This window comes from Phoca vitulina, unplaced genomic scaffold (genome assembly GCF_004348235.1).
Source record: "Phoca vitulina isolate PV1807 unplaced genomic scaffold, GSC_HSeal_1.0 scaffold79, whole genome shotgun sequence".
In the NCBI taxonomy this organism is placed as follows: domain Eukaryota; kingdom Metazoa; phylum Chordata; class Mammalia; order Carnivora; family Phocidae; genus Phoca; species Phoca vitulina.
Window position 1 is genome coordinate 3,144,532 of NW_022589782.1, and position 20,486 is coordinate 3,165,017.

The following is a 20,486-nucleotide window of genomic DNA, read 5'->3' on the forward strand; positions in this document are numbered from 1 at the left end:
GCTCTTCTTAAGCGATTGTGCCCAGCACGTGCCATGTTGGTTGTAAGTGGTCCTGGACACCATTCACATGCCAGGGGACCCTGGGTGTGGGGGCGATGCTTACCTTCTTCCAAATGGCTAATTGTCTCAGTGCTGTTTATTTTGTAGACAGGGAATTTAAGTGGGAATATCTGGCACGTGGGTTACTCGATGCCAGGCCTCTCCCTGGGGGCCGCCTTGAAGACCATGATGTCATGTAAACGAACCTAACCCCCTGCTAGGAAGCGCACCCACACTTGCTGGGTGCAGGCAGTTCAGTAAAGGAATATCAATTCAGTAGGTGTCAGAAGTGGATGGACTATGAGGCAAAAATGCGGGGTGAGACATTAGCCTTCGCTTTTGCCCGTCCCCGGCGGCCCGCGCCCCCCGCCCCGCGAGCTGCTGCTTCGGGCAGAAGGAGGCAGGAGGCCTGGAGCCTTCTTGCTGTGCTGTCTGCTCTTGACCCTGTGTCCTCCCGCCACAGGCCTGGCCTCTATGATCTGTAGCAACAGGAGCTTTTCCGCCCTCGGAAAATCCAGGTTTTCACCAAGAACCTTTTACTGCCTGCCCCGTACTTCCGTACCGTACCTGTAGCTGCCGTTCTCTTTGGAGAGCTGTTTTCCCTGGAAGGGCCCAAATCGGGGAGGTTCTTCTTTCTCCCAACGGCAGCAGCCTGGCACGGCCTTCCCCTTCGTGCACCGGCGCTCCACCCGGGATGGCGCAGGGAACAGGGCATCCTCTGCAGCCTGCGGTGGGGCTCAGTGTCGGTGGGGAACCGGACCCCAACCCGCCGTCGAGGGTCCCTCGCTCAGGGTCCCCTCCGTCTTCACCTTTCCCCCTCATCAGACAAGGCCGCATCTTCCCGAGGTGAAGAGCTGCCACTTGGACAGGAATTGGGTGTTTTCGAAGCCGCAGGATGACCAAGGCAGGTCCTCCCAGCACATGCCCCTCGCTTGGCCCCAGGGAACCGCCCCACTTCTAAAAACAAAATCAGGAAAAACATTTGCTCTTCCAAATAACGCTACAAAAGTCCTTCCGTAGCACACATGGCAATTTCCTAATTTATACGTTTTCTAAGTCCAGAGTCGTGTATGTCACTTTTTAAAACAAATACAACTTTAGATTTATGTCTTTGGGGGGGGGGGGGTGAATTATTCTGTTTATTCTACACGTTTCCTTTTTTAACATCAAGGTAGAGTTGGTCCATAACCCTGTTAGTGTCAGGTGTACACCGTAATAATTCACTCTATACACTGCAGAGTAATTGCCCCGGTGAGTCTGGCCACTGCCCGTCACCGTACAATTAACCCCTTTACCCATCTCGTCCGGGAAACCCTCCTGCAGAGCAGCCTGTCATGTAGCAACGGACTAGTACCGGAGAGGCGGGAACCCCCTTTAAAGCCACTCGTTCCGGTGCTGGGACCCACGTGAACAAATCTGGAAGCCCAGATGGACAAGCAGACTGAGAAGCTTCTCTGCTTCTCCCCCATTTCAGAGCCACGGGAGGAGAGCGTTGCTCCCAAGTTGTCCGTTTATGGCAACACCCCGGCAGAAATCATGGCTGGGACTTTCGGTACTAAGTCCCTGTGCTCCCCGGACGAGTCACACTGAAAAAGCCATCACTTTTCCTTAGGCGTTTTGCCCAGAGCTTATGATCGCTGTGAGACTCAACGAGCCCTTTTTGGAACGGCTGGCTTAGGAAGCCGTGTCGTCTGGGGCTCTGGCTTCACTCTGGTCTCTTTCCCTCGTTTCCCTCCCACTGCACAGAGCGAGTGCGGGTGCGCCCGCTGCCTGGTTCCAGCCGTTTCCCCCTGCTCTGCTGTAGGTACCGCCTGGCGGGCTTGCCGGGAGAACACCAGCAGCGCAACATCACCAGCCCGGAGGTCACCTACTGCCTGGTGACAGAGCTGATCATCTGGACGCAGTACGAGATCCAGGTGGCAGCCTACAACGGGGCGGGCCTGGGCGTCTTCAGCAGGGCCGTGACCGAGTACACCCTCCAAGGAGGTAAGCTGGCCTTCCTGCGCGGTGGCCCGGTCTTCGCTGGGGAGCAGGACACGCTGAGTTTGTCTGGAGCGTGGGAGAAATGAAAATCAAGGGCCCGAGCCTCTTGGGGGCGATGAGAAGGAAATTCATCACTCACATTACTCAGCCTCTCTGTTCCTAAACAATAGCTGTACTGTAGAAGGACGCAGACAGCATTCTAGCTGCTGTCTTCCGGGTGGTAACGCACCTTCAGCTAGTGCACGTGCTCTCGGAAAGATCGCGCCACCACCTATTTCTAAACAGAGCAATGGTGCGATTCACAGTAAAGCTCTCCCTGGAGTCCCAGGCGATACGGTGGATGCTCTTCAAAGAGAGGGCTTATTTAGAATTTTGTGTTTAGTACTGCACGGTGATTACTGGTAAAGGAATTTACAACTTGGTGCATTTCTTTTTGTTTTGTTTTGTTTTCTTAATTTTTAGTTACACAAGCCAAACAATTTACTAAATCAGTAAAAACCCCTCCCCACACCCACCCTCCCCAAAATGGCCAGGCAGAATGACATAGAGCCGGTGGGTCCTACCTTCGTAGGCTACGCCCCAACCCCATCATTTTTAGGCTGATCCCCGCTGTGTTCTGGAGGACCTGGGTCTCAGCCGCAGGAAGGCCCGGCAGGAAAAAGTGGACCCTGTCTTGGAGCGGCTGTGCATGCCCACAGCACCCCAATCCTGGTCCGGGGAAGCAATTCCCCCACAAAATGGGCAACTCCTCTCATTCGGCACTTTTAGCCTCTGCCGACTCACAGGTGTGAGTTTATTTGCTTAGGCGTTTTTATTGCCACCAGGCCTTGACCTTTTTCAAATGATAAGGTTTCCAATTGCCCACTTCTCTCCCCAAATCATGTCAGAGACCTAATGTTCCTTGATATTACGTACTGTTATATCACCCCTTATCGATTGGCTGTCTGTCATCATCCGTAAGTCCATAAAGCCTCCTTTATAAATGAAGCGTAGTCAGTTCTGCTTCCACAGGGAAATATTTCACTGGCAGGAATATTTAAAATGCAAGACAGCCAGGAAGTACCCGCTCATCTGCACATGAGGCTTGATTACTCTTTGGAAAGTGGAGACAGCTGAGCACCTGGACAATTAATGTTTGCTTTAATTCGTCTACTTAACAAAATAACAATAAATTGGGAAATACTTAAAATAATGAATATTGCCATTAACAATTCTCTATTACTGTTAACTGCGACTGCTTCATTTTGGTACTGGAGCATCTGAGTCCTGTGCCGGGCACAGGGAAGCACATCTCCACCTCGCCAAGAAGGGCTTGCGGACTTAGAGTTTGGCTTTGACTCGGTTGGCACGGGGGAGCCGTTGAAAGTTGAGAGCAGTGAGAGGAGCAGAATGCTAAATGAGGAGGATGAACCTGTCGGCAGGTGTGCAGGCGAGCTGAGGGGGGGCCCCAGCGGCCACGGGGACTCCAGGCCGAAGGGCCATGATTTGGCCATGAACTGACGGGTTCCCTGCTGAGCTGGTGCTGGCCGTGAGAAGGGCAGGCTGGTACGCTTGGGCGCTGCTTCATCGTTTTTAAACTAGCTTTACCTCTGTTCCCCCCAAGAGCCTCGCAACAGCACCCTGTGCGTGGGACTGGGCATGAGAACCTTGGCAGGGCACCGGCTCGAACAGGGCAGGTTTGGTTTGCAGCCACTCACACGTCAGGGAGCTGAACACTGGCCAGCTGGAGCGTAGCTGCTCTGGAACGCCAGGACGCCGGCCTAGGCGGAGGTGGCGGGTGGGCGGGCTCCCACTTCTGGGATGGAAGGACTGACGGAGGATGCTTCTGCTTGGTGCAAGGATTCGCTTTCCTCTGCTAGGTGAGAACATGGCGTCTCAGCTCTCCGTGCAATGGTTCCTAGTATCACTCTTTTTTTAAACTCTGGATGAGCTGACGTCCCTGATTGATGCCCTGTGTGTAGTTTCCCCATCCGTATCTCAGCTTATGCAGCTGGGTCGTCTTCCTTTGTCTGGGCGTTGGATGGCTGGTGTTGGAGCCCCGAGCCCGGAGCCCCTGCAGGTCTCAGGGGCACCCAGGGGAGTGGTCATAATTCACATCTTCCCTCCCTGCAGGCATTTCTGCCTCAACGTTGCTCCCTCCTAACCGGCGTGGGCATAGGAAGCATGGGCGTCTTTGTCCTCCCTCTGGGGGACACGAGCCCTCTTCTCTAGCCATGTTTTAGGCTCTTCCTGATGCTCACGTGACTGTAACACCCTGGGGAAAGGACCCCGTGCTTCTGGAATGCAGTGGGTCTTTCCCCGCTGTGTCCAGGCCCTGCCGTACACCTCGTCCCACACCCAGCCCTTGGTCACCTGATAGAGCTTCTCAGACTTGCCACAGCGTCTGAGTCTTCACCAGGAAGCACCGTCCACCCTGACCCTCCTTGGTTTGAGGGGCAAGCCTGAGCCCCAGGATAAATCGGGTGAGACCCTCGTTGACCGCAGCGTTGGGATACTGTCCCTTGGGCGTGCTTGGTGCTGGACAGGTGTTGGCAGGGGAGGCAGCCGGCCCCACGCCTGCCGTGCGCTGCCGCTGTGCGGGTCCAGCCCTGCTCCCCGGGAGCATCACCCCACAGCTGAACAATGGGGAACCAGCTTGTAAATTCTGTCCCTGAATCAATGTTCCCACCCAAGACAGGACACACATAAGAGAGGACTTAGACGTGCGGATGGGAAGAACCGGGGAGTGGGGGTGGGGGACCTGGTCTGGAGCAGGGGCAGAATAAACCAGATAAAAAATGATCTGATTAAAAGGTGAGGCATTAGGAAGAAAAATGGCAACAGCAGGGGCCATGAATAATTTAGGGAGACGATGATGGAGAGCAAGGGTTTGTGAGCTGTCTTCCCACACACGCGCTCGCTCACATCTGTCCAGAAACAGCCCTTTCTTGCTAGTCCATCAAGGCCTGACTCCATAGTTGGTACTTACCTGCCTTCAGGAAACACATCAAGCTCTGTGAGCCGCAGGTTCCCCATTGTAAAATTATAACCTGTAACACCGTCTGCCCGGGCTGTTTCACGGGCGGGTGTGAGAGAAGACAAGGGCAAGGCCTGGAAAGCCCTGAGCTCCTACACAAATACCCGGTTGCTGCGCTGTCCCCATTCCTCCTTCCAGGGCAACGCCAGGCGTCTACTTCCTATTTGAATGTTTCTGCAGGGGCAGTTGGACCGAGAGAAATGGGCTCAATCTCTCTGCCAATAGGAAAACCTCAAGAAGCGATGGGAGCACCTGCTGCAGGCCCGGTGTCGTATGATAGGCCACGGCCCCGAGAGTGGGAAAGACGCCGGACGCACTGTCAGTCCTGGGGACTTGTGGCCTAGCCCGGGAGGGGGACTAACATCTGTGACAGAAGAGCACAAACTACCAACGAAGCCAGCCTCACTCGGGTGTAGTCGCTCCCCTTCTGTCCACAAGATCCATGTGACGAGCGTGCTTCAAAGACTTGCCAGCCGAGAGACTCAGAGGAACCTGCCGTCAATGTGGAAAGGGGCTTTATTGGGATCTACATGGTGGGACCACAGCAGAGGAGTTAGGGTTCCGCTGTCCACAGTGGTTGGAAATGGGGTCCAGCTGGGAGAAACAGACCCAAAGTAACAGCTGAAACAAAATGGAGGCGTGTTTCTGTTTCCTCCCATCAAGAGTGGGCCTTGGGTTGCATGGGGTCTTAGTGGCAGCTCCATGGTCCCCAGAGAGTCAGGCTCCTTCTTTTCGTTTTGCCTTCTTTAGCGTTTGCCTCATGGCTGCGAGCTGGCTACTGGGATGCCGGCTCTCAGGCCCACATTCTAGGAGGAGGAGAGAGCGTTATGCCTTGTGGCCAACTATGCAGGTGTGCCCGTCTTTGAAGAACTTTCTTAGAAGTTCCATCTGCTGTTGACTTAAGCTTACAATTCATGGAATATCTCTGTGCTGGAAGGTCTGGTGCTCTTTCGGCTGGATACATTTCTGCCCGTTGCTAAGAAAGAAAGGGGGGACAGATAGTGGAGGGCAGCTAGCTAGCAGTTTCTGCCTTGCTTCCTACCTCGACTCCTGCTGAGGAGTCAAATGCAGAGGATATGCAATTTCTAGACGTAAAATCGTGTGACCTTCTGTCTCACAGCTGGCTACATGCGGAGGGCCTCATGATCCTTTGGAATTGCCCACGTAAGAATTAGCAGACACCAGCCCCACGGTTCCTCAGGGCCTCAGCTCGTGGTCTGTTTGGGTGCCGGCTGAATGTGCTTGTGGCCACTGGGGACCCCTCTCCGTGGGCTTGGGGTGACCCCCGGCTGCTAGTGCCGTGTGTTGGCCAAGCCTGTAGGACTGAGCTGGCCCTTGCAGCTGGAAAGAGAATAATTTCAATGCCTGTATATTAGAGGGGAAGAGAATAGCTCATAAAATTAATTATTTGTCAGCCTAATTTGGAAAATTATTGCAACGTATATGCACATAATTCTGGAGTCTGTCAGGACTCCACGGGAACAGCAGGAAGCACCCGGGCTTCGGGAAGAATAAAGCTTCCGGCCAGCCCGCCTGATTTTTCCTCCTCCCTTCAGCCAAGCGGCAAGCCTGATCCATCAGGGGAAATGAGATATAATTTGTCCTGACTTTAATAAGCTCTTTGGATTTAACTCCTCTTGAGAAAACATCGGAACGCCAAGGAGAGATGGTGCAGCCTGGCCACCGTGAGGCGGTGTGTGACGCGGTGGCCAGTCATTCTCAAAGAGAACTCAGGAATGTCCAGCCTCGGCCTGGGGGACAGAGCCAAGCGCGCGCAGGCGGCCCTTGCTGGTGCCCACAGCAGACGCAGAGTGACGGGCAAGCGTTGGCCCCGGGGGGCAGGGAGCGCCCGCCCGCTGCTGGGCGCACAGGTTGGCTCTCGAGTGTATTTCCTTCACGGAAGCTCCGGAAGGACAATGAGCTGGTCATCCGTACCTTGAGTTCAACACAATGAGCTGTCGATCCCTGAAGTAATTTGAACCTACTATTCACCTGTCACATGGCCCATTTTTCTTTTCAATCCCATTTATTATTGAGATCTATTAAAAATGTCTGATTTGTCTACTTGGGCTCTTCGCATTCTCAGTGTGGGCTAACACCTTGGACATGTGGGTATTCTTTAATATAAACTTTCTGACCACCCCGCCCCCCGCTCGTCATGCACCCCCCTCATCCACCATTCTGCCATTATCCTGTCCGCCAGTCCCATCGAATAGATCTTCTTAGCAGTGCCTCCCTGACCTTTCCTGCTCCAGGCGTTTTAAAATGCGACATATTAACTTACAAATCGAGCAGCAGAACTCTAAGGCAGTCCCAGCCATGTGAACTTTCCAAGGGGGTGAGAGGAAAGGTCCCTCCTGCCACAGGAGCTACGGCCTAAAATCCGGCTCACATGGAACCCGCTCGTCAAGTCTCCATCATGATTACCCAAAATGAAATGGAAAATAACTTAAATTGACTCAAGAATTTCTTTCAAGACGCTCTGGAAATCAATGTGCTTTCGGTTGCGAGTGGAAAAAGCCATAGCATGTAAGTTCTTCATAACTAAACGCCCAGTATAATTACAAGCATTTTTCTTACTGCCAATGTCGACGTCAGCAACTTTCCTATCATTTAGGAGGAGGAGAGCACTGTAGTCATCTGAAGCAATGAGGGGTCCAAATCCAACGCCGATGCAGTGATTGGTTCCCAAATTCAGGTTTTATTAAAAAACAGTTCAACTCCCCGCCAGAGCCCCATGCAGACACAGCGTGACCGTGGGGTTCTCAAGTGAGCCTGAGCATGGGATCCTGCCGGAGCATGAGTGTGAGAGATGACCGCCAGATCCTAAAATACGCCCGTGTAGACGAGAAAACTTCCACTCGTTTCTTAACTGTGTTCACAAAGATGCAGATGTTGGTTTTTCTATAAAGGGTCCAAAGACAAATTATACTATAAATCATCATTTTGAGCATGCCAAGGTTTTAATTTTTTTCTGGTTTTATTTCTTTGTCATTTTTCTTCCTGTAACAGGTATTTTTGTGCTATAATGATTTATTCTGGTTTCAGAACATTACCTTCTAATGAAAGAGAAATATTTCATATTTAAAGAGAGATGAAGAAAAACACTGGGTTATCCACATCTCTAAAACATTAGTAAAAGCTCCTCAATGTTCACTTGGGCTTTGAAAGGTTTTCTAAAGTAAGGATTATAAATGAACGCTCTGTTTGCAAGCTTCATTCGCATCTCCTCCTGGGAAATTCTCAATGTGGCATGAATGACATTGCACAAAAGATTGGTTTCTCAATCCTTAAGACTTTCTAGACCTCAGGCTGCACCTACAGAAGAGGATAATGTTGCAGATTCTCCCAGAATCACCCACAACATTAAGTAAGAACTGTACAAAATGATGTGGGATGTTCCATCAGGAATGAGCTCGATTCGGTCTTTTAGAATTTTCAGGGAAGGAAAGGATAGGATAGGAAACTAGCATTTTGGAGGAAGCCACTCTGTATGAGTTTTTGCTGTCCCCTGCTATGCACGAACACGCCATGCCTCACCCTGATCATCCCCCCGGCAGTCGTGAGAGACTGGTGTCACTGCTCCTATTTCACAGAGAAAGATGGGAGCTCCAAGAGGTAACTAACTTGCCCAAAGTCACATAGCTGGAAGATGCTGGAACTTGTGCTCTTTTCGTTCTGCATGTATCAAACATGGACAAAAATTATTTCCAGATTTCCGGTGTAGCTTGAATATAGAATAGAAAACAAGCAAGAGCTCATCTTACTTATGTTCACACAGCAGGTGGATTTGCAGTGGTTTGTGGACATTTTGGACTGCAGTCTACAATAGGAAATCTATTTGACAATGAAACCCAGTACACACACACACACAAACACACACACACAGCTGAAACAAAAGATTCATAAACCAATAGTCACCCTTACACTGTGTGATGTTCTTTGATATTTTCTATCCTATTTCATTCTGTTTCATTCTCCCACTCTTTCACAAACACTAGCTGTGACCACTAAATTGATTTCCTGGTCTGCTAATGCATTTGTGACCTACAGTTTAAAGAACACCGAATTCAAGCGACACAGGGTGCTTGGTTCAGCTGATCTTGCATCCCTTTCAGAAGAGGCTCCCACTGGCCTGTAGGACAAATCAGGGTCCGCAAGGGAGACACCACTGAAGCCCACAATAAAAACCCGAACAGGGGTCTGAGTGAGGGCATGAGTGGGGTGACCCGCCTGGGTGCAGAGCTAAGATCTGGGGGCTGGAGGAGGGTTCCAGCACCTGAATCTGTGCAGATGACCTCGTGAGTGAGGAGAGCTTCCCAGGGGGAGACTTGCCCTTCAGTTGCCTCTGGAAGACACAAGGAAAAATCAAACCAGTCTTAAGTTGCTATGACCAGCATGTTATTTTGTCACGTCTACAGAACAGTCTTCCCGACAAGCCTGGGAACTCTTCGAGGGTGGGGGCTGTGTCCAGTTTGTTTCTGCATCCCCAACTCCAAGCACAATGCCTGATATGTAAATAAACAAGGCACAATTAGATGTCTGATTAAAGACAGATGCTTCTCATTTCTTCTTCAGTCTCCAATCCTATGCCAATTTCATCTCCATATTCAGCACGAGGCCCTCCCTTCCCTCCTGCTGCTTCTTACCTCAGAAGCTCCAACGAAAGCCCAGTGCCCACCTGCTCTGCCCCCACACATTGTCCCTCCCTAGCCTAAAAACCGGTCGCAAATGTTTTCTCCTCAATGCCTGACAAAAAAATTGGGGAAAATAAGTTCAGAAAGGGCCGCACAATGCTTTTAAAGTTTTAAAGTATTTTTTTTTATTCAGGCCATTAAAAAAAGATACCCGAGCTTATTTGTCCAAGATTTGTTACCCTAATAATGTGTTAGGAATGTTTAATGCAGTGAGAACATTCAGGTGTATCAAAACCACAAGAACCGTAACAACACAAGAACTCATCCACAGCCTGTAACGATCTGGAATTAACGAGAACACCCGACACACAAATTGTAATATGTACATCCATGCAGCAGTGTGGAGCCAGTAATTCTTCCAAATAATGAGCTTGTTTCTCCCCTGTTTGAAAGGCAGAGACATTTAATTCTGTAGGATCGCCTGGAGAACTAGATGCCCATGAATCCCCACTAAGTTCTGGATAGACACCGCAGTCCTTAATATTTTAAATCATCCCCTTTAAGGCTAATGAAAAACAGAGTGCACAGTTGTGGTGAAGACACAAAGACCCGAGTGCCCCAGCGCGGCGTGGGGGCGCCCTCCAGAAGCTGCGGCCCGGCCCACGGCTCCATCCCCAGCGAATGGGTCCAAAGTGAGGAGACCGTTTCCCAGGCAAGGTGGGCCCTGAACAGCCCCACACCAGACTGCCCCCCGGCGCCCTGAGGGCCACGAGAGATGAACTGTTTCTGCAGAGCTCGCTGACTTTCTGGGTTTATCTGCAACAGATAAGGCAGGGCTACTTTACTGTAATTTCATTCTGTGCTAAGTTCAGCTGATTTCACAGCATCGTCAGGGGGCTGCCCAGCACCGTCAGCCTGGGTTTGCCCCCGTCCGATGGGGGTAAGAAGCAGGGTGCAGAAGGCAATCTTTGTCCTAGCACAGAGGCTCCTGTCCCGGGAGACCCCATGAATTCCTACAGCGTCACTTTGTTCACTTTGTCTGACGTGTTGTGAATCTCCACAACGTCAGAAAGCCCTGTGGTCACCGCTGCTTCCTTTAGATTAACAATGACTGTAAACCGATTCTGCCCTTTACGTAGACTGAGTCATGATAGCACGGAATTTATTCAAGGGTGTTACACGTAAGCTTTACAGAATCTGCATAATTTTGTTTGAGCGCTTGCTTGAGACACACTCTTTCAGCGCAGAGAACGGCTCAGGAAAAGCGCTCGCCCAGCATCACCTCAGATTCTATGGGTTGTAAATAGCAGTACACGTTCCTGGCAGAAAAGGGGGGAAAGAGGCTTGTGAGCACCGTGAGCACGGACCCAAGGGGAGCTGCGACCACAATCTTAATCTCCCTGTAGAGACCACACATTTCTAAATCAAGGCAGATCACAATCCCGTGGAATCGGGCTTTTGGCTGGGTGCCACTTGGAGCGCTGAGCTCAGCTGCAGGCGCCTCACCGTGAGGGGCCGTGGGAAAACCAAGGCTTCTCAGAGGAGGGCAGCCGGGGCAGAGCGGGCAGGGCTCCCTAAATCCTGCCCTACGGGAAACAGAGAAACAGGGTGTCTATTTGGCCAGGAGGCGTAAAGCCTAACTGGACACTTTTGTGATTTTCAAATAGTCTAATATGGGCGAGGGACCGTTGACCCAGGAGACAGACGGGGGTCACTGGGCACAAGTCGTGGAAGGCGAGGTTTTAGTGGAGCATAAGGAAAAGCCCCTTTACCGAGCATAGCAGAGGTGCAGGGTAACCGAAAGAGCAGGAACGCTGTGTCTGAGAAGCTCTGAGAAGCTGTGCCCACAGTAGCTGATGGGCCACCCATCTGGGTGCTGCGGGTGAGCCCCATGGCCTCGGAGGGCCCTTGCATCTCCTCCTCTGGTCTGCACAGCTCGATCTGCACCATCAATAGGGTGCCTGGTCTGGCTCTTCGGGGTGCCTGGGTGGTGCAGTCAGTTAATCGTCTGCCTTCGGCTCAGGTCATGATCTCCAGGTCCTGGGATCGAACCCCATGTCCAGCTTCCAGCTCAGCAGGAAGTCTGCTTCTCCCTCTCCCTCTGCCTTTCCCCCCTGCTCATGCTCTCTCTGTCTCTCTCCCTCTCAAATGAATAAACAAAATATTTTTAAGAAATAAAAAAATAAATAAACAGGCTTTCTTGGATAAGTAAATGGATGATTCCAAGTCAGGTCTCCAGCAGGTAATGCATAAGATGAGCCTGCAAGATCTTGACCTCTCAAAAAGCAAAGAAACTATCAAACACTAGGGAGGGCTTGTCAGACTCATGCCCACCTGGAGAGATACCCACTAGTTAAAGATAGGAACCTATGAAAATCAATACCACTAATAATTACAATGAAGTGAAATGCTTCAAATACATTTCAGTCCATGGATTCATAACAGTATTGTTTTTTAAGCCTCATTGGTCACCTTTGGAGAATGTAACAGAAACTATTATATGCTGAATTTGTATAAACTTTCCCAATCAAAACTCTCAAGATGTATAGGGAGATACTTGACCTTGATTGGTGAACATCATAGTTTTAATATCTGGTTTTTTTCTTGAGATGGCTCCATTCAGACTGCGTGCAGACTTTTAACCTCTTCAAATACATGGAAGTTACCATTGACGAGAAAGTATTTGCACAAGTAGCTGGTCACATATTTGAAGATTATCTATTACCTTTTCCCCAGTTAGGAGAAACTTCTTCCTTGCCATTAACTGGAATGTGGATAATTCAACCTCCTTAAATGGCACTTTACGGGTATAATGTTTCTCTAGGTTAACAGCTTTTCCTTTTATTTCTTTGACAGACATAATGTTGAGTGGTTTTTTGTGATGAGGTGAATGGATTGGATTCTGAGCAAATGTGTTCCATATCAAGTATTTCAGAATAAGGGGTGTTTCTATGAATCTACACAGATGCTGTTGTCAGTCTTAATATTTTGCCTTCAGAGTTCAGACAGCGACTCCTTAGAATTATAAAATCGATCCTATATCACGAGTGCACAGGTAACTCCATAACCAAGCTGAGTTTCTGCTTTGACCCCGTATGGGTCAGGATGCTTCCACAAGGTCCTGGCAGTTCTCGACCGTGTCCACTAGGTGCTCAGAAATGTCCGTTAATGGGGCACCTGGGTGGTTCAGTCAGTTAAGCATCTGCCTTCGGCTGAGGTTGTGATCTCAGGATCCTGAGATCAAGCCCTGCATCAGGCTCCCTGCTCAGCAGGGAGTCTGCTTCTCCCTCTCCCTCTGCCCTGTCCCCCCTCCACTCGTGTTCTCTCTTGCTCACTCTGCTCCTCTCTTTGAAATAAATAAATAAATACATAAATAATCTTAAAAAAAAAAAGAAATGTCATTTAACTAAGCCACCATTGGTGCCAATAATTCATGCTTCCACAAATCTCCAACATGACACCCAGTCACCAAAACTAATAACAACAGTGATAACAATAGTGCTTTGTTCAGTTCACACACTCTTGGGAGACTCTTCTTTCCAAAAGTCCAGAGGCTTCCATCTGAAATTGAAATAGGAAACGAGGGGGGCACCTGGGTGGCTCAGTCAGTTGAGTGTCTAACTCTTGATTTCGGCTCAGGTCATGATCTCAGGGTCAAGAGATCAAGCCCTGCATTGGGCTCCACACTCGGCGGGGAGTCTGCTTGAGATTCTGTCTCTCCCTCTGCCCCTTGCCCCAACTCATGTGCAAACTCACTCTCTCTAAAATAAATAAATAAGTATTAAAAAACAGAAATAGGAAACAGAGAAGTTCCCATTTTCAAGTAATGCTATTAGAAGACCAATGGATGACATGTCAGGTGGTCCACAGACAAACTTAGTTCAGATCATTAAATCCGAAAAGTCTCCATCACGGGTGGATGAATACTGATCGTTCTAACCTCACCTGACATGTGGCATTATCTTCAGTCCCTCAAAAGAAATTCTTTTGTCAAAAGCGTTGCCATTTTTTTGTCTTTCACAAAGCAGCAACAAAAAAAAAAGGTCTTGGATATTATTAGATTTACCATTCCAATAGCATCATTTAATGAGGCTTCTGAGGCCACAGGCCACCTCTTACAGAGGAGAACTTCTCTGTGAATAAAACAATGGATTTCTTGAATCTGAGGCTTTTCAGATTGAATTTTGCAGTAAAATCTTTATACCGTTCTGTTGGGTTTGGTATACAAAACTTACAACTGTGTTCTTTGATACCTGATTTATTCCCAGTATCCATTTAGCTTTTGGCCACTTCATCCTTCCTAGCGTGTCTGGCATGGGGTACGGTGCCCCTGTCGCGATCAGTTCCTCGGGGGGGCCTGCCCCTCCCCAGCGCTGGCACAGGGCCTGCTCGGGGCTCACTGCTGTGACCCCCCGGGAGCTGCCCACTGCCTCACCCAGGGCCCCCCTTCCCCACGGCCAGCCTGTGGCTAATGGCGCCGCTGTGGGCGTGGGAAAACCCAGTCCCTCGGCCTCAGGTGAGGACAACTGGAAGGGCTCAGCTGAGGTCTGGCCAGCTACCCTCTTGCAGTGCGTCTCCTGCGCTGTCCTGACCTCCTCACTTCCTCTGGGTGCATCTGCTGAGCCTCTGCAGAGCCAATACAGGAAATGGCCCACAAACAGGACGCTCAGTCTAACACAGGTGTGCGTTTTTACAACGTAAGTATTCTCAGCATTTCTTTTGAAGGAGTCAATCGGAACGTTTTGCTTTATATTATCTTCCCACTAAGTTTGTCCCTGGGTCGTCTGACGTGTTGTCCACACAGCTCCTCACAGTGTTATTCAGAAGGGGTACCTGTCCTATTTCCCGTGCCCCACTGGTCCCAGACAGGTTGCCAATGTTTCTGCGCCGTCGGGTAACATGAATGATTCCACAGGTGGGAGGGGGAGTATTGGCTTTAGCTTTCAAGAGCAGCACGTTGTAACCAGCTTCTTGTCCTCGATCTGATATGGTTGTGACCAGACTCATAAATATCCTTCCTTCCTGTTTTATAGCTGCAACCAATTTCCCACTTCTAATCTTTTCTGGGTAGGGTCAAAGCTGGCGTGATCTGCCGGGCATCCTCACTTCATCCAATTCCTTTGCCGTCAGGTACTGACTTTAGGCTGAAGAAGGAGAAGATGATCTGAGCACGCAAATCTCAATTTCAGATCATTGCCCTGACATTCCCTGGGTAGAAAATTTCTTTTACTGTCTGACTTGGTGTACCTGATAACTCCCTTTATTTGGGGTTTTTTTTTTAATATTTTATTTATTTTGAGAGAGAGAGCATGATCAGAGGGGAGGGGTAGAAGGAGAGGGAGAAGCAGGCTCCCCCCCTGAGCAGGGACCCGACTCAGGGCTCAATCCCAGGACCCTGGGATCATGACCTGAGCCGAAGGCAGACGCTTAACTGACTGAGCCTCCCAGGCACCCCCGATGACTCCCTTTCATCAGAAAGTTGTTCATTATGCTGTGGAAGTAAGTCTCTATAAATACAAAATAGAATCAATAATATAGACATAAATAATTTTAATAAATATTTATATATTTAAATATAAAGTACACAGTGGACTGTGGGCCTTAATGACTTCAGAAATCAGCTTTTCAAAAAGTTTTGGTTGCATGCATTCTTAAGAAGTTTTGCAAATGAATTGAGTTGAAAAATCCAAAAAAAGGAAGCATGCACTAGGCAATATTGACACATTCATTTCTATTTGATTAAAGACCTAAAGTTCTGAAAAATTCATGACCTATGAATATTAATTATGTACTCTCTGATCCCAAATATTTCAAAAAGTCAATTATTTGAAGCTGTAAAACTTTGTAGTCCTCTTTATTGATTTATTTAGGTAGCTTATTATTTTAAAACATTTTTATATTTCTAAAACCAAAGATTCGTTTTGAAATCCATCAAGAATCAGATCTTGCTGAATTTACATGACTAGCCAGGAAGAAAGGAAGGGAAGGAGGAAGAAGGAAATTTTTAAAAATCATTCATATCTTACCAGGGAACCCCTGGCATCAGGAAATAAGCATAATCGCACATGCCCTCTGTGTATGACCGGGTGAAAATGCTGGCAAATTAATTGAAAAAAAAAAATCCATACACACTTAACAGCAACAACAAAATCCACTGATGATAAGCAACTTGCAACAAATGTAAAAGTGACCTTGGGAGGATGGGCCGGTGGGGATGTCGGGGAGAGCGCCGTTCTGTTTTGCTGCTCTGGGGCCTCCCTGCAGATGCTCCGTGGAAAGTGGGTAACAAGAACTGGATTCGGAAAGCGTCTAGCGAAGTCACGGCTAGTTTTGTGTTTTAAATAGACTTTAGTTTTTAGAGCAGTTTTAAGTTCACAGCAAAACTGAGCAGAGGGTGCAAAGATTTCCCGTGTACCCCGCACCCCTCCCCATCACGGCACCCCCACCATCAGCATCGCTCAGCGGAGCGGTCCATCTGTTACAGTCCGTGAACTCCGGCGACACATCGCTGGCACCCACAATCCGTAGTTCACATTGGGGTTCACTCTCGGTGCCGTATGCCCTGTGGGTTTTGACGAAAGTGTAATGATATGCGTCCATTATGACATCATATGCAATAGTTTCACTGCCCTAAAAAATCCTCTGTGCTCCTCCTATCCCCCCCCCTCCTGACAGTCACTGATGGACCACCTCCACAGTTTTGCTTTTTCCAGAATGTCTTCTAGTTGGAATCAAACACTATGGAGCCCTTTTAAACTGGCTCCTTGCACTTAGCAATATATGATGCACAGGTAAAGTTGTCGAATGTAATTTAACAGTTGTAAACTTTTCCGTGGCTGTGAGCAGCAGTTGATGACAAGGAAGAACTGACGGACATCAGTAACTCTGGTGCTGATGTAAGCCCTCGGAGGCACCTGACAGGGCCTCCCTGCCCTGTGGTGCCTCCTACATGCCCATCCCAAGAAATCCCACCTTCGGCCATTGCTTTATCCTGGCCACAGACTTTCCTATAACGGATCACTTCCTGTTTCTAAAACTGCTCATGTGGCTTCTCCATCCACGCACCGTAGTCATGAGGGGCCTGTGGTTGCTGGGTGCTCATGACAGAGCTCCTTGTCCTTGGCTGGGAGAATCAAGACAGCATTTAAGCTCCATTGAATTTAAGACTGAGAGCATCCTAGGATTAGTGCAGGGGGAATTATCTAGAAAAAAATGGATTTTTTTTTTTTTTTTAAGCAATGAAAACCACAGAAGAGCATAACACCTGTCACTTTACCAGACCACTTCAAGGCCTGCAGTTAGGGACAAGGAAAGGACTGCACTTTAAATGCTAATTATCTGGGGAGAAAAATGTCCATGGAGGCCTTATTCGGAGCAGTGGGAGGCCCCCGCTTCCCTCAGCTCTCCTGTGAAGACTGCAGAGAAGTCCCACCTAGGAGTGAGGCCCTTGCCTTTCCTCACGAGAGGAGGGTTCCACGGCCTTCAATAATTAAGGCCTTTCAGCCTCCGTGGGAAGCACTGTCGAGAAGGATTTCTTGGCTGTAGCTCTTTCTCTCACTCTAGGGAATTCTTAATTCCATCGTCTACGTATTTGTGAGTCATTTCCGATGACAATAATTAGGGCGACAAGAAGGTGAAGGATGGCTAGGACAACTGGTGATTTTTTTGTACAAAGCCCCAGGCGGGCGAGAGACAGGAACCTGAGGCTCCGAAACCTCCTTCCTGGGACTTTGGGAAGGAACGTGCGTCCAGCTCCATGAGCTTTGAAGCAAGGATGCGGCTGGCAGAGCCATACTTACCTCCTGGTTTTACGTGGCCCCAGGTAATGAGAAGGGAGGACGGAACTGCTTCCTTGGCTGGGTCGGCCCAGCTCCCTGGGGTTTTGCTGAGACGACGGCAAGCGAAGAGACGCGCTGACGTGAGGATGAACAGCCCGACCCAGGAGAGCATCAGCCTCCCGTTATGTTGCACCAAAGCAATGCAGAGATGCAAGACGTCCCCTTAGAGCACTAGGAAATCATTGCTTGATTTAATTTATGCAAAATGCCAAGTTTTTAGAAGTGTTAGATCAGTGTGGTCTTACCTAGAGAATATCACAACGTTGGATGGGAACGTTTTATGGAATTCTAGAGTCAGTAACTGGGCCCACAAGACCCCAGAAGGAAGCCTGCAGAGAGCGATGCATTCCTCTATCCCCGCAAGCGCGGCTTCTGGGAGAAAAAGCCCAACACTTCCGAGTCTCCTCCCAGTCGCCCCCCGTACTTTTCTTCCCTCTCCCTGAGAGAGTTGGAGGTTTAAGACCAGCAGCGTTCTCTTATACGTCACGGTGCTGTGGGCCGGGAACTGGAGCAGGCCTGAACAGGTGGCTCCTCGGTCCACTGGCAGCTGGGCTGGGGGCAGAGGGGGGGCCATGGATCCACTCACGTGTCGCGGCCTCAGCAGGGAAAGCTACAAGGCTGGGATCCCCTGAGACTGCAAGCTGCTGTCAGGGTCCTGGACTTCCTACAGGGCTGCTCGGGGCGCTCCCAGAGAGGCTGGTTCCGGAGAATAGAAGCTTCAGGCTCAGCAAGGCCCGGGTGGTATTCTGCAGGTCGGAGTATTCACGGAGCCCGCGTGCAAGGGGCCCAGACCCAGACATCGCCCCTCAGTGGGAGAAAAGCATCAAAGAGTTTGCAGCAGTTTTTAAAAGCCAGGTTTCCTATGATATAATTTACAGAAAATGATACAAATTCCCTTTTTAGTGTACAGTTGTATATGTTTTGATAGACGCACACCGTCCACAATCACAACCATGATCAAGACAGATGATCTCTGTAACCCCCAAGATCCCCCTGTGCTGCCCCTCTGTACTCCAGAGCGGTTATATTTTCAGCATGTATTTTTTCTGTTCTTTTATTTGTAAGCTCTTTGTGTCTTCACCTTTAAAGTGAGATTCTTTTAGACACCACACAGTTGGTCTTGCTTTTCATCCGATAGCCCGTCTTTCATGAGTATGTATACTGTTTACATGGTACGTGACTTGAAAAATGAGGTTAAAATCTATCATCTTGCCAATTGTTTTCTATTTGATCCCTCTCCTGTTTTCTCCTTTTCTGTACTTTTTGCCTGCCTGCTTCGGGATTAATTAGGTATTCTTATATTTACATTATTTTCCCCACTCTTGCCTTATTTTAGATCTCTTTTCTAGACTCATTTAGTGATTGCTCTGGAGTTTATAATATACATCCTTAATGAAAGACAGTTTATCTTGAAGTTTATCACATGCACGACGTATGAGCCTAGTCAGTGCCTCCGGGCCTCCTTCCTGTCTCTCGGGCTGTCGGGACCCCTCTCTTCACTCGTACCCACACTACAAGTCCCGATGAAATGCTACATTTTTTGCTTTAAACAGTCAACTATATTTGAGAGTGAGTCAAAAACAAGAAAAGAAATATATTCTACTTACCTTCATCTTAACCGGTTCTGGAAATCACCCATTTCCCTGCATAGATCTACAGCTTCAGTGTCCGTCTGATATCACATTCCTCCAGTGTTTTTCACAGCGTAGCTGTGCCGGGAATGAATTCTCTCTGCCTTCGTCTTCCTGATGACGTCTTTATGATGCTTCCCCGGGACAAGAACCCTGGGACCATAGATTTTCCCATTAGTCCTTGAAACATGTCACTTCACTGCTCCCGGCTCACTTGGCTTCCGATGGGAAAGCCCTTGTAATTCCCTCCTCTGTGTCTCTGTACGGTTGAACTCGTCTGGGCGTCCACAGCCTCCAAACACTCTGCCCTCCGCTGCCGGCCCTCATTCAGCCACTAGCACTTCGTTAGGAATTCCAGCTGAGCTTTCCCTACCAGGCTGTGCAGTATCCCCCATCCTCTCTCCTGCTCCATCCCAGGTGAGCCAGCGCTCACGTGGTCTCCCCTCCAAGAGGCCCATCTTTTCTCAACATTCCAGACTACTCGGTGGCCCCGTTGACCTCGGATTTCCTGCGGGCTCAAGAGAAGTTAAGATTTTGTAGTTAGTTCGGCTTCTTCTTCTTCTCGGATGTGACGTTCTTCCCAGTTCTACATCCTAGGCACTGTGATCCCCCTGGCCATTTTTTTTTAATTCGAAAATGCAGAATGGGGAAACGGACCGTTTGCTTGCCGACTTGCAGCGGCAGGGACCGAGGAATATCAGCCAGAGTCCAGAGAGGACGGGAAAAGAGCATGACTTGAAGAGTACACTTGAGGGGCTTGGGGGAATTTTATGCTTTTTTCACTTCTGCCTAACGAGATGGGCTTTTGAATAAGAGCATAATGAGAGGCTTAGTCATCTTTAACAGGACCGTGCTCTGTCCCCATGTGCTCTGTTCCAGGAGACTGTTGTCTTTATTTCTTTACCTGGAGCCAAAGGATCCTTTTGGCTTCTGTGTCTTATTTTTGAAACAAGCTCCTAAAGAACAAGGACCTTCTTTTTCAGAGAGTTGGATGTCACAGCCCGTGGGCTGGTCCCCTCCTTCGAGGCCACAGAGGTCCTTGTCCTCTAACAGCTAGCCATGTCACATCACTGCCTTTTTCAAAACACTTTGGACTCCCCATGGCCCACCATGTACGTTACCAACCACTGTGTTCGGCATAGGAGACATGCCCGACGCGACCCACCCACATCCTCAGCCCAGCTGCCCACGTGTGCCCCGTGTCTAGCCATGCTCTCTTTCTCATGGTACTCCAGGGTTTTATAACACCAGGCCTTACTCCATCTTCCCAATGGAGAAGGCTTCCCTCTTCAGACATCTGCCCTTTCTTCCAGAACTAGTGCAGGTGCCTCGTGACCGCAGC

The 20,486-nt window shown here is 49.3% G+C and overlaps 1 protein-coding gene across 1 annotated transcript in view; it reads left to right on the forward strand.

Annotated features, from left to right (window-relative positions):
* Positions 1-20,486, forward strand: part of SDK1 (sidekick cell adhesion molecule 1) — an 860,571-nt gene that overhangs the window by 675,273 nt on the left and 164,812 nt on the right. The window contains exon 19 of the mRNA XM_032394092.1: positions 1,844-2,025. Within this exon, the coding sequence (XP_032249983.1) occupies positions 1,844-2,025 (182 nt within the window). The remainder of the gene's footprint in view (positions 1-1,843; positions 2,026-20,486) is intronic.